This window comes from Sinohyriopsis cumingii, chromosome 15 (assembly GCF_028554795.1).
Source record: "Sinohyriopsis cumingii isolate HCF-2022 chromosome 15, ASM2855479v2, whole genome shotgun sequence".
In the NCBI taxonomy this organism is placed as follows: domain Eukaryota; kingdom Metazoa; phylum Mollusca; class Bivalvia; order Unionida; family Unionidae; genus Sinohyriopsis; species Sinohyriopsis cumingii.
This window is the reverse complement of record NC_142975.1, coordinates 123285466-123300593: the sequence shown is the minus strand read 5'-3', so window position 1 is coordinate 123300593 and position 15128 is coordinate 123285466. Positions and strand designations below refer to the sequence as shown.

The 15128-nt window shown below is 37.7% G+C and overlaps 1 protein-coding gene across 1 annotated transcript; it reads right to left on the bottom strand.

Moving 5' to 3' along the window:
* Positions 1–229: 229 nt before the first annotated feature.
* Positions 230–9517, bottom strand: LOC149782656 (uncharacterized). Its single transcript, XM_089934148.1, has 5 exons — positions 9138–9517; positions 8246–8657; positions 5111–5223; positions 3221–4842; positions 230–1701 (listed from the first exon to the last, which is right to left on the bottom strand). The coding sequence occupies exons 2-5, from the start codon at positions 8654–8656 to the stop codon at positions 1439–1441; spliced, it is 2409 nt and encodes an 802-aa protein (XP_089790274.1). The 5' UTR covers position 8657; positions 9138–9517; the 3' UTR covers positions 230–1438.
* Positions 9518–15128: the final 5611 nt, after the last annotated feature.

Here is a 15128-nt window from a genome sequence, read left to right as displayed (position 1 = left end):
AATTAAAGATTGTACAAGATTAACATCAATTACATAAACCAATACTAATATAACAAAAGTCAAAACAAATCTGCATGTACAAATGTGTATATATATATATATATATATATATATATATATATATATATATATATATATATATATATATATATATATATATATTCACTTAGAAGGAACAAATAATCAGAAACACCTAAAATATATTAGTTTATACTAATGAAAATGTGTGTAGGAAAAATAAATTTATTTCGTATTGCACTCTGAATCATGAATTATTGCACGCAACTGCAATAAAACAATTGATTTTTTCATATATAAAAAGTATTATAAAGACCATTCACACAAGCACTGTTATACCACGGATTTTCGAAGGTCTTATTTTTTCATACACATATAACCTAATAACTTGGGTATCATACAAATGCAATTTAAGTCGATTTTTTTACCAAAATTAAATGATAGATTCGGATAAAGTTTCTTAATCAAAATCTAGTCAACAAAAAGTTTCTTAATCAAAATCGAGTCAACAAAAAGTCCTACATGCAGAAAATCTTCATTCTAAATTTCTAAAGTAGCTTGGAATTTCACACTTTCTCCACGCCTTGGTTTACAGCGTGAACTGTACTATATCTGGCATTTCACATCTTCACGAGTTTGTTTACAGCGTGAACTGTACGATATCTGAAATTACACATCTCCGCGACTTGGCTTACAGCGTGAACTGTACGATATCTGGCATTACACATCTCCACGAATTGTTTCACAGCGTGTGTACGATATCTGACATTACACATCTTCATTAGATGGTTTACATCGTGAACTGTACTATATCTCACATTACACATCTTCACGAGATGGTTTCCAGCGTGGCCTGTGTAATATTCGGCACTGAACACTTTTCCACGACATGGTTTATATAACGTGGCCTGTAAAATATTTCTTTCATATTGAATCTCAAATAGCATTTCATTGAGATTAAAACAATTAAAATAATGCATTAAAGCAATTCACCATCGGGAAAATTACTGATAAAATATATTTCAATAGGAATTCGTGCAGCAAACATCAAGTTACTTGAAAAGGTAACCAAAACAACCAGTTAAGACTGCAGTATTTCACTCAGGTACAAGATATTAATTAAAAAATATTATCGTATGAAAACATATTGTACTAAACGCACTTTATAACAGAAAAAGAAAATATAGGTATCATGTCAATTCCTGTTGACATGAAAAGAGGCGTGGAATAAAAGAAAATCACTTCCATGTTTCTGATTTATGGAATCATTCTCCAAACAACCATGGTTGGACGTGTCACTAATAAATCTAATGAAAATATTCTATCTGAACTGAAGATTTATCACTGAAACACTCAAACACTCATTTGTCCTGGTGTTCATTCTTTCCTTCTCCAAGAAGGCATGACGTCATCTTCATTTTCACACAAGTCGTGCATTAGGCGACCCCATTGATGAACGACTGTAATCACACACTCCTGGCACGCACTTCAGGTTCGATGGGTCATAGCGTGTACCACGATTACATTGCTGCACGTACAATTTCCCGTACCAACACCTTGCATACAAATGGCATGAATTCGTGCATTGATACTGCAGAGTGGAGCACACTGCGGTGTCTTTCCCTTCTTCGCTTAGAACTGCACAAGGTTTGTTAACAATACATCCGTACCCTAGATCGCAACCTGTTGAATAAAAATAGACAAGTTCTTAATCTACCTAACTTTGATTGTGTCTAAGTTTCGTCTTATTTATCTCTCTGTTTCTCATTTTATCAACATTTATTGACAAGTCGTTATCAAATTTGTTTGTTTTAGACATATTTTTGTGTCCAGAAACATATCCTAAAAGTTTTCATGCAACGGACTATGTGCATCTTTGAGGAAGGATCAAACCCAAAAATACAGGAAACGTTCCTGACCACTATCCGTCATGCTTTTACAACCAACTGATGTTTGAATAGTATATTAGTAGAAATAAATTGAATGCTCAGCATGAAAGATAAACATATTTAGAAAAAAATAAAATAGGTACAATTTTGATGCTACATTAATGGTGGAGTCTTGCAGATAAAGGTAGTGTCAACATTTTGTATAAACCTTTCTTCCATTTCTAAGCATGTGCAATATAATTTACAAATAGTTTTGTAAATAATTTTGTTGATTGATATCAAAATAGTAATGATCATTGAGATAAAACAAGTTTGGAAGTACAAGTTAACATGCTTTTCAAAATGTTAACAAAATGCATCTAAAGCGCACCGTGCACCAATGAGGGAGAACAAGAGCAGCAAAAGTAAGTGCCATAAAATAAAAGTAACTGCGAGGACATTTCTTTAACCTTAACACGTGTAAAAATCCGTGGCAGTAAATATGACAGAGAGACATGCATGACACAGTAAATGTGGCATAGTTAATGACTTTATACCTAACAAAAAATGTGTATATAACGGAAATATATTATAATTTCAGTAGATGATACCCTAACAATATAACTTTGGTTGCAAACTAAAAAATGTAACATAAACGGACCACAAGACGAATTTAATAAACACATGTATTTTAGTTTTACCGAATAAAGTGAGAAGTTAAAGGATTTATGTTAAGCACGTTTAAAGATGTTGATATCCTTAAGAAAAGCGATACAATTCAATCTTGCGTTTCTTCTAAAGTAATGAACGTTTAGGATATATCAAGAACAGTGGTAATATTTGTTCAGTATGTTCCTTTCCGATTCTTGAGGTGTGCAACGAGAAAACATTAGAGATTAGAAGGGATTCGATTATATTTATATGCAATATCAAGAGAGGAATATTTTGTAGCCTGGTAAAAATTCATCTGCTCTTAACTGGACCTTCACAATAGTATGGTATGTGGATGTCCGTTATACATTCCATGTTCATAGATCCATCTGCATATCGAGGTTTGTCCAAATAACTTATATTATGGCAAATTTGTCTTCGGATAATGCATTCACTTTGATAAACATCTATACATTTCAAAGCTTGGAAATGTTATGGTTCGGTGCTAAATTTAGCCTTGAATATATATATATATATATATATATATATATATATATATATATATATATATATATATATATATATATATATATATATATATATATATATAGTTATAGTTATAGTTTCGGTAAAACATTAGAGACGTTCATGACCATGATAGCAAGAAATATTTATTTACTTACCAGGTACAGCAGTGTCCTTTTTGTGGATTGAACCAGTTTTTAAAGTGGGAGCTTGTCTCGTTACGGTTCCGAGTACTTTTCCAGGTTTATGAATTGCATGTCCTGATGGAAGAGACTGTTGCACTGGTGGCTGTTTGGCTGGCCAGAACCAGTCTGTCTGGAAATCGCAGTTAAAGGCAATTACAATGTTTTCGGTGTTAAACTGAGGACAGGTCTTATCAGATATGAAATCCCAGACGTCCATAACAGCATTTCCGAAGTCAGTACCGTAATGTCTTGGGAAGGCTGACGTAAGCCGGACAGCTCCACTGCAGGGACGGTATATATTCGAATTTGGCACTTTGCAAACAGGTCTACACACTCTGCCACAAGAGTCAGTAGCTTGAATAAGGGCTAACGTGCTTTCCATGGCTGGGTTCTTCACTGCAATGTAAGCCGTGGATTCTGTAATAGCTATACGACGATCCACGATGGCGTACTCCTTGTACGTACCGTCATAATTAAGACCAACAGATTTGATGTAGACGGACGAGATCCTCTTGTCGCCCTCTGCACATTTATCATATTTAGCTGGTTTTCCGTTCTTTAAGTACTGATACACTTGGGTGTAGGCTCCGGGGGCATAAATATCGTTTGTCCTGCTGGATTTACCGTTGTAGATGGGGTAGGACCCATAGCTTGTGTATTCCGGAGGTCTTCGGTAGATGACCTTCACTGGAATGTATACCCACTGACGAATGTCACTCTTTCCATTCAGACAATAGTGGTTTTGATAAGGCTTGTCGTGTTCGGAATAAAGAGCAGATATGGTTGGGGTTGAACAAATGGAAGGCAATGATGTAGATGGTCTGGTGGGTGATGTAGGGGCAACTGTGGTGTGCCTCGTTTGGTCATTTTCCCACTGGATTACTTCAGCAAGCGTTCTGGAGACGCAGTGAGCATTATTTCTTAAAACAACACATTTGAGATATTTAGACCCACAGTCTGGGTTCTGTACGCTGCAGGTCGGTGGAGGGTCATATTCGTAGATCTCCGTTGTGAATATGTTACTCAATCCATCTATCACCGTCATCTCAGCGAATCCGAGTGCTGCATCAGGTGCGTGCAGTTCTGCAGCCCCCATAGTGGTTGGATTCTCAGGGTAGTCCGTCTCAATATTCACTCCATTTCTCTGAGAATTCAATCGGAATGCCTCCCAGACAAAATCTATAAAAGTATGGTGGCTCCAGAAAGCGGGGTCTAATGCAGACGTCTGTAACATGGCCATCTGACCGTCAACCCATCTGTGGATTCCATTGTGATGAAACTCTAAATCACTCTCTATACTTGAGTCGGCCCCACAGATTTCTCTCATTCTGGTCATCCTTGTCACGTTAACAATCGCTTCATCGGTCATAGGAGGCCCATCGGTCCCGATATTCCTCACAAGCGGACCAGCAGAGGTTGGCCATCCACTTCCCAGAATTCCGCCGGACGCTTCACCGGATCCTGTTCCTAGAAGACGGTCAGTAAATAAAACAGTGCTGGTTGGTTGCTCCATCCTTGCCTCTAGACGCGAATCCCAATAGGGGATTGTCACTTCTGCAAACTCGGGGCTTTGAGCCCTCAGCATATTTTCATACCTAATTAAATAAAAGATAAATATGTCTCACATTACGGCATTGAGATTTCAAGGTTTCGTTGTGTCTTATTCACACAGGTAAAGCAGAAAACTGCAGAAAACAAAATTTAAAGAAAACAAGTTGAATTAACATGCATCCTATAGAAAGATGATGAAATGGAATGAATTAGAGTCAATACATTTAAATGAACATACTTATGACGATAGATGAATTAAAACCAATGGATATTCACTCATGAACAATAAAATTAAATATTTAAAATAATTACATCAATAGATATACTCTGTGCCAGCCGAAGAAGTTGCATCCTCCATGAGCTGAGATGGATGTAATTCCGGTATGAAATTCTGCCAGTGCCTCGTAAACGTTTGGTGCTGTGGTCTGAGAAAAGCAAAAACAATGTCAACGAATGGTAAATGGTATGATCTGGTTTAGGATTTTATGAAACTGACATTCGGATAGATTAAAAAGGTCTATGGAAATTACACTCTTGAGGTATCTCGAAAAATGAGGGCAATCTAAAACTTCACACATTACATTTTTCTTCTGCTTATGTTTCTTCTCTTTATTCTTCGTAATATTGCTGAAGGTGTTATTGTTATTATTATTAGTATTACTATTATCATTATTATTGCAGCAGTAGAGTTGGTAATATCAATACTTGTAGCAGCCGTGGAGGTAGTTGTAGTTGTAGATGTACTAGTACTACCAGCTTGAACCATTACACTGGACAACAAATTTTTACAAAAGTCATGTTACTGAAATAAAATTAGTCAATTCTTATCAATTTTTATGTGCTGAACACGAATATGACAGTCAAATTGCAAAATTGGCTCTAGTTTTTTTGTAATCTGCAAGAAATTAATGTTTACATAACGAAATGCATTCCAATAGTAAAAGGTCAACTGTAATAGCCTACCTATAAAAAATCAAGTCATTGACTACATCTTAGATTTCTTCGCCTGTCTCTTGTACAGCTGTTCGGGAGCATCTCTGAGGAGTGTCCAGCAGTAGTCAGCCAGCATTGTAGTGGACCATTTTCCCTGGTATCTTTGTTCCATTGTTGCGATATCTTGATGAAAACGTTCGCCGTGTTCATCACTAACAATACCACAGTTGCTAGGAAAGAAATCCAAATGGGAATGAAGGAAGTGAATCTTTAGAGACATATTGCAGCCAAGTTTCTTATACTTCATCAACATGTCTTCTACTAGTTCCTAATAGTTTTCTGCCCTAACATTTCCGAGGAAGTTTGTAGAAACTAGGCGAAAAGCATTCCATGCTTGTTTCGCGTCACCTTCCAGCAAGTTGTTGAACCGGTCATCTTTGAAAAGCTCTCGAATCTGAGGACCCACAAAAACTCCCTCTTTAATCTTTGCTTCGCTGAGTCGAGGGAATTTTTCATGCAGGTATCGGAATGCTGGCAAAGTCCGGTCAATGGCTTTCACGAAGTTCTTCATCAAACCTAGTTTGATGTGAAGGGGTGGTAGCAAGATTTTCTGAGCCTCAACCAGAGCTGGGTGTTGGATATTCTTCTCTCCAATGGCTACATTCTGCCTGTGAGTCCATTCCTTCCTCATGTAGTGCATTTCCCTTGCTCGGCTATCCCACTCGCATAAGAAACACATGTATTTTGTATATCCTTGCTGCAGTCCCATTAAAATGGCAACTACCTTCAAATCACCACAGAGGTGCCAGCTGTACTTGTTATACTCAATGGAATTCAGTAGCTGCCTTAAGTTATCGTATGTCTCTTTCATGTGGACAGCATACGCTACTGGAATAGATGGAAGAATGTTTCCGTTGTGCAAAAGCACAGCCTTGAGACTCAGTTTCGAAGAGTCCACAAATAGTCTCCATTCTTGTGGGTCATGAGTGATTTTTAAAGCATTCATGAGGCCCTCAATATCGGAACAGAATATCAGATTACTTTCCTTTCTGAAGAAAGGCTCCAATTGCTGGTGGCGCTTTCGATATGCAGTAATTGTGACATCTTCTTCTAGAAGATTCCATTGTTGGAGTCTTGATCCTAGCAATTCTGCCTTGTTCTTTGATAAGTCCAAATCACCAATCAGGTCATTTAGTTCTTCCTGTGTTATTCTGTGTGGGGTTGATGATGCATCACAGTGAAAATCTGGATCACTGCATGCTGATGGACCAGGAGAAGAACAGGTCGACTCACCTTTGTCTTCGTCAGATGAATCAAGAGAATATTCTGCTGGAGGTTCTGGAATAGGAAGTCCCTCACCATGTGGAACTGGTCTCAATGCAGACGGAATGTTTGGGTAGACTATTCTCGACTTCTTTCGCTTCGTTATTCCGCCGGAAAGAGGAGGAACCAAGCAGAAGTAACAGTCATTTAGGTGGTTGCTTGGCTCTCTCCACACCATTGGGACTGCAAACGGCATTGATGACCTTTTGCAATTCAACCACTGTGAAAGCTGTGTTGTACATGTAGCACAGCATATATGCGGAGCCCAAGGCTTGTCTTGGTCACCAACCTTGCATCCGAAGTAAAGATGATATGCCTTCTTCACTTGAGAATTGATACTTTTCTTCTGGTTGGCAAATGTCACTTCCCCACAAATATAGCAAAAATTGTCCGCGGTATTAACACACTTTCGAGGCATTACTGTTCTTTATTGTACGTAAATGGATAAAATAATAAGTTTTATGTAACAGTAGCTTGAACTGTCTCGCACAACGTCTAAAATATTTTAAATGCTGAACCTATCTGATTGGGCTTTATATAGTACACTGCTTACGTCAGCTTCAGCAGCCGCCTGGCATTAGTATAATAGGCCTACACATGTATAGTACACTGCTGACGTCAACTTACTTCAGCAGCCGCATGGCATTAGTATTGCATTGCATCAGAAAATGATGCAATCAACTGTGGATGATGTGAGCATGATGGTATTATGCAATGTTACATCATTATTCCGGATGTTGCTGCAGTCCTACTGGAGAAATTTACACAGTGAAACATAGAAAATGAGGTATATGAATATCTTCAAAACGAGAGCCAATACAAATTTTTCACGGTTATATTCGTGTTCGGCACACCAAAATACTACAGATTAGGGCCTTTTCAAGTCAGTAATGATTTCACTGTTGACCAGTGTTATCATATCCATCGTTATTGTTGTTATTCTTCTACTTCTTCTTCTTCTTCTTCTTCTTCTTCTTCTTATTATTATTATTATTATTATTATTATTATGATTATTATGAGCTTATTGCATCATTAGAGTTACGAATATCAATACTTGTAGCTGCCGCGTAGGTAGTTGTAGTTGATGATGTACTAGTACTATCAGCTTGAATCATTATCATATCCATTATTATTATTGTTATTATTATTATTATCATTAGTAGTAGTAGTAGTAGTAGTACTGTTGTTACCGTGTTCGCTTTAGCTGCTCTGACGGCCCGGAAGTAAAGATCAAGTTCTTTTTCAGACAACATTCGAATCTCCTTTCGCCTTCTCTTTGGTCCACTGGGAGCGACTTGGCGCTTGACGAGGCCAGTACGACGGACAGAGAGATGCACTTGATCACAAAGATAATTTACGAGTTCTCTTGTCCCAGTAGAAGCGTTTCTACCACCATGAACAATGCTGTCATACTGCCATTTATATACGTTTGTACACCATGACTGAATGGCATTTGCCGGTGTGTTTGACATGGACGTTTTTTTCTGTGCTACGTGAAAGTTCCATGTTAGTTCTTCAGGGACGTCTGTTTGCTCAACTGTTGCTTTGACATATGGAACCAGGCTGATGATGATCACAGGGAGAGAGAAAAGCCAGACCATTCTGAAAAAAGAAAGTTAAGAATTAATCTAGCGAATATATCTTCATTTTTGTCACATCTCAGATATACGTTCCTTCCGTTTTGGCTACATGTACCAACCAAACAGTGATGAACAATGTATAGCAACCTTTTTCAAACCTGTAGCTTGCCAATTTATTGTTCTGTTTTACATTTCAAGAAAGGATACATTTTACATCACTTTTTTAACTTTAATCTTATTTTAAACATAACACTCCATTTCAAATTGCAATCAAATGTTGTCGACATTTCGGAATAGATATCCAGTTCTGCACTTGGTGACCTTAGATATTTAAAGACTGAACTTGATAGTTCCTTTGATGATTAGAATGTTTATTTTCAAGTTTACGGCCGAGTAACGATTATTTTAGCAACCAAATTTTTATCAAATGCAAGTTAAAGATAGATATCAAGAGATAACTTATATAAATGTATTTCAGCTATCGGTCGGATAGGGTACTTACCACTCTTTGAAATTTTACTCGTATAAAATAAACCTTTACTTAATCCACTTTCAATCAATTTGGGTTTTCTTTAAGTTACAATAAATCTTTACTCCATCAAAATTCAATTCAAAAGGGCATTCAACTCGTTTAGTCACAATCAGCTTCGGTCCCAATATGTGCGTGCTGCAAGACCGGGCTGATGAATACTGATCACAGATTTTGAAGAGAATATATTAAGCGGGTAAACATGGACGCAGCCAATCAAAATTTCCGGAAGGTTGGTATGTCATACGGAGAGCGTCTTTTGTGTCCTGAGGCAGGTCCTAACAATTTAACACGGTTTTGACGCTTTACGCGGTTACTGCAATGATCGATTACGCACAATCTCTAATGTAATCAACCAATCGTAACGAGACATAACAATGACAGAAGGCAGATTGCTTTAACTAAATGAGCGCGTTCACTTGTATTATTTTATGCAATTACTTGCATAACAAATGACATCAATGTGACACATATTAAGGTTAAAAAGTACAATATAATAGCATGTTTCGACTGCGATAGCGTCATAATGTGGTTTTAGCTCGTAAGAGAGAATTTTGGTATCAAAGCTTGATCATCTAACAAAGGGATTAACATGCGCAAGAATTACGGTGCACATTCTCTCAACATATATATATATATATATATATATATATATATATATATATATATATATATATATATATATATATATATATAATCGTAAATAAATTTAAAAATAGTAGCACATATAACATCAATACGGATTACTGAACGTACGACACAAGAGATTTCTCTGACAATGGTCTGTAAAGCACTACAGCCCTGCTGGACTGTTTGCTGTCTTAGATGAAATTAATTGGCAATTATGTCCATAGCCATGATTCCACCTGCTACATACTATCATAATCATAAACATATTTGTATCTTAAAGCTCTTCTGTTTGGGTTACTATACCTTGGAAGTAAAAGTAACAAATTCAGATGATTTATATAATATATATAGCTAATAGTTTTCTATGATTGTAGATTAAATGTTAATCATTCTTTTTCGACGTAACATGATGTTTACAGATGTTGAGTTTAAGGTCTACATTTTTGTTTAGAAATTGAAAATGTTCATGAAGCCATCTATCTGCGAAGTATTACGAATATTTCTTCTAAATAAATATTTAAATGATCAACATGGTATTTTCAGTTGCTGCGTCTCTCTCACATTTATTGCTGACATTGCGAATATCACTCTCATTCGTTTGCTTGATTGAAAGTTTCATTTGTGACTCAGTGGACTCGTCCACATCGTTAATTTTATCATCTCTACTTTCAAATGGATGAAACAGCACGACGGTTTAGTTCATCCACAAACAAATGTAATGAACCAAAAGATAAATCGGGCACTAAATTTGTTTGCAAAGTAGTTCCTAATACGCTATACTATTTTTAGACACATGTCGTGGAGTATGAAATCGTGTAGTATTGAACAATATTGCACGATTCTGAAAATGTAAAGTTAACGGGGAAAAAAGCATATAATAGAATACCTTACTGGATTATCGTGAAACATTCATGGGTGTGGATATTTATTAATTTCGTTGGGTTATCGTGAAACATTCAATGACAGTTGAACTGGCAAGCAAAAAGCATGCCCTTCTTTACACGCAAGTGCAGGTTTGTTGTTACCAGAAATGTTAGGTTCTCACATTCATTTAAAGAAAACGAAGTAGATCAATATTTTCCAGATGTGTGAAACAGAGGCGACTAACAACGAGGCGGACCAAAGACTGTACCGGGAAGCCCTTCAGTACATTGAAGATCAAGTTTACACATTGGGGCTAGACAAACTTTTCAAAGACAAGAAGACTGCAATACAGCATATTGAAGAATATCGGGTAGCATTTAAAGGAAGCAAAGGAAGACACAGGAACACAACAAGATGACGCAAAGCTGCGAACAACATTAGATACCTAACCGAAGCCTACGCAACATGTCCAGAGATGTTAGCATCAATAGTATGTCAATGATTGGTTGAAACCTACTTTTTACAAAACCTGGAAATCGTTTGGCCGTACGCAAATTAAACAAACAACACCATGAAAGACTTGACCGACCCAAGTACACATTGAGGCCGAGTGCGCTGCACGCTCTAGCCTCCAGACCACTTAAGAACGTCTTCAGTACAAAGTAGTCGCCAAACAGTCCTTTTAATGGCTAAAATAAAAACAAAAATTGCCAATGATTTTCTTTGTGGACTAGAAATATATGAAAACAAATTTAGACTATAACTATATTAACATGAAATTAGCTCCATCTTCATTAAACCTTAAAAACATTCAACCGTACGTGATAAAACTTAAAATGAATACGTCTGACTCGCGGATTGGTTGTAAACTATGTAATGAATACTATTGGCTGTCAATTCTGCAACATTAAAGTACACTTTGTACACATACTTGAATATTGATAATATATACAATTTGTAACCTGTATGTTTGCCTAAATCAAATATATGGTTAACACATGATTGGTTGTTAGGGATGCCCAATTAAGTTACTTAAAACTGGGTAAATGTGGTTATTAGGTACGCCCAATTAAGTTACTTAAAACTGGGTAAAAGCTTATCATACGTCCATGGCGTTTCAGAAATGTTCACCTTGACGTTTAGTGTTTTCCGGACAGACCTTTCATCTTTTTCTGCTCCTAGACACAGTCGAGACCTGGGGTGCAGACTGTAACGTGTCGAGTGGTCTCCTTATCCACTAGACGTATTCGGGGTCAAAATCTTGTCTAGTGGTGGATCCATTCCTCTAATCGAGGCGAGGCGACATATATGACCGAATGGTCGAAAACATCTAAAACTTTAGATCAGTCAGTTATGCCGCCCCGAGTTACTGAAATAACTAGTTATCCAATATATCCAGGCATTGCAGATATAATACCATGCCCATGCTCCATGGATAGACAAGATCCCGAAAATAAATTTTAACGCACTGATTTACGGGACTGAACATAAATAACCTATACAAGATAAGGATGAAATACCTCTCAGTCATAGACGCTAGATATAAAAGTAGTGAATGGGGGCACACTAGCCTCAATGGGAATTAGCATTACAGGACTCCTTGGGCAAACCTAGCCTCAATGGAAATTTAACATGGGAAAAAATCATGGGCAAACCTAGTCTCAAGGGGAATTGAACATGGGAAAAAATCTTGGGTCACTCTAGCCTCAAGGGGAATTGAACATGGGGAAAAAGTCTTGGGTCACTCTAGCCTCAAGGGGAATTTAACATGTAAAAAATTCTTGGGTCTGTTGAGCGACAAGGGAAAATGGAACAGGGTCGGGACCCTATTTTAATATGGTCCCGACCTGATGGGTCTATGGAAATGGAACATACGAAAATTGAAACAGGGAGGGGTCTCTATTTTTTTAAACAAAAAATAAAAATAAAAAGGGGTAGGCAATTGAAAGTTTATCTCTTTTCGAGAAATGTGGTTGGCCCTGAAAAGGGCCTTTGGGTTTATGTTAAAATGCCCTTAACATAAAGGGCATCTGCAATATCTTCTTCTTCTTAGGCTTCATCGAATGGTAGGACCATACACTAACACTCTTTTGAGGCATCCTTGCCTTTCCACGTAAATCCTACGTATCCATAGGCTTGTGGCGGTCCTATGGACAACTGTCCATTCGGATCGGACATACATCGGTATGTCCGTCCTGAACATCATTGTTGACACAAGGGTGGAAGATTCAACGTCAGTCCACATGTTGAGGCGCCGAGAACAGGTGAATCAATGCAGTGAACTGCGCTTATTTATAGGTAGAGGAAGGATTGAACGGATTGAGTTCATTGACCAATCCAAACACGCGTTACAAAATTCAGTCAGCCCGCATCCAATCCGAAGAGAGCAGTCTGTGACGTCACGTGGTCTATATAGATTCGCTAGCGCCTGTGTGCAGTCAATCTATGCGACAGTTATTCAACATGACGGAAACTCAGAAAACGATCAGTTGGGGTGCACCAGCAGCGGAGACCACCCAAGGGAACCCGGACTTACTTTCAGAAGAGGTAAATTGGGATTTTGTGGATTTTCTTACCTCGCAAAAATTTGTTCCGGAACCTTCGTCACCTTCTTCATTACCGCATGTGGAGAATTTTAGACAGAGACAGAAAGAAGAATTGGAAAAATTTATACAACAGCAAAAGGAAGCGGAACAAGCTTTTCTCCTACAGCAACAACAGCAAGAAGAAGAGGTAAGAAAAAACAAGAAGAAGAAGAAGAAGCAGCGGCAAAGAAACAAGAGGGTGAAAATCAAACGGTCACGGTACTGTTAGACATTTTAGCGGAGTTAAGAAGTCTGAAACAAATGTATCAGACTTCTTTATTACGACCGAAGAGAATACGTCCTTCCCGAGCTAAACACGCCAACCCTGTGACTAAGCCTACCATACCACCCTTAGTGATTTCAACCAAATCATCATCATCAGAAGTAGGCCTCGGCCGTGGCAAAGGCTTAAGGTAGTTAAAGTTGATTGCTTAAACTCACCCCTACACCAAAAAAGGCCCTTTTCAGGGCCACCCACGCCTCTCGAAAAGAGATAGACTTTCAGTTGCCAATAACTCAAAAAAAGCAAACATTTTACCCTATAGTACGTGTGTATGAGTGTGTGAGTGTACGTTCTTATTTTAAAATCAAAACTCAAAGACACTTACCTTTTATTATGCCTAATTTATTCTTTTATAAATATTTACAATCCAATTCACAATTCACAACAAATCACTTTAAAAAGTTCATACACTTCTTCTGTCTCATTATTTAGTCTCTCTGTTTTTTAAATTTCTTCACCGTCACACTCTTTTCCTCCTCTTCCTCCTCACTTTCTTCCCTTCTTCTTTTCTTCTCCTGTTTCTTTTTCTTGACCTGTCTGCTTCCTTCCTCTTTTTCTTCCTCTGAAGAGTCCCGCTCTTCTTCTGGCTCCTCTTCTTTCTTTTTTGGGCAATCTGGAGACCAATGTCCTTTTTCTTGACAATGATAACACTGGACAACAAATTTTTACAAAAGTCATGTTACTGAAATAAAATTAGTCAATTCTTATCAATTTTTATGTGCTGAACACGAATATGACAGTCAAATTGCAAAATTGGCTCTAGTTTTTTTGTAATCTGCAAGAAATTAATGTTTACATAACGAAATGCATTCCATTAGTAAAAGGTCAACTGTAATAGCCTACCTATAAAAAATCAAGTCATTGACTACATCTTAGATTTCTTCGCCTGTCTCTTGTACAGCTGTTCGGGAGCATCTCTGAGGAGTGTCCAGCAGTAGTCAGCCAGCATTGTAGTGGACCATTTTCCCTGGTATCTTTGTTCCATTGTTGCGATATCTTGATGAAAACGTTCGCCGTGTTCATCACTAACAATACCACAGTTGCTAGGAAAGAAATCCAAATGGGAATGAAGGAAGTGAATCTTTAGAGACATATTGCAGCCAAGTTTCTTATACTTCATCAACATGTCTTCTACTAGTTCCTTATAGTTTTCTGCCCTAACATTTCCGAGGAAGTTTGTAGAAACTAGGCGAAAAGCATTCCATGCTTGTTTCGCGTCACCTTCCAGCAAGTTGTTGAACCGGTCATCTTTGAAAAGCTCTCGAATCTGAGGACCCACAAAAACTCCCTCTTTAATCTTTGCTTCGCTGAGTCGAGGGAATTTTTCATGCAGGTATCGGAATGCTGGCAAAGTCCGGTCAATGGCTTTCACGAAGTTCTTCATCAAACCTAGTTTGATGTGAAGGGGTGGTAGCAAGATTTTCTGAGCCTCAACCAGAGCTGGGTGTTGGATATTCTTCTCTCCAATGGCTACATTCTGCCTGTGAGTCCATTCCTTCCTCATGTAGTGCATTTCCCTTGCTCGGCTATCCCACTCGCATAAGAAACACATGTATTTTGTATACCCTTGCTGCAGTCCCATTAAAAGGGCAACTACCTTCA

Bases quoted from the DNA above. Each gene is read 5' to 3' on its own strand.
- LOC149782656 (XM_089934148.1), bottom strand. From the start codon at position 8,656: ATGGTCTGGCTTTTCTCTCTCCCTGTGATCATCATCAGCCTGGTTCCA. The intron at 5,224-8,245 runs GTAACAACAGTA...TGCTTTTCTCAG, and splicing joins GAGCAGCTAAAGCGAACACG to ACCACAGCACCAAACGTTTA. The intron at 4,843-5,110 runs GTAATTATTTTA...TTATTTAATTAG, and splicing joins CACAGAGTATATCTATTGAT to GTATGAAAATATGCTGAGGG.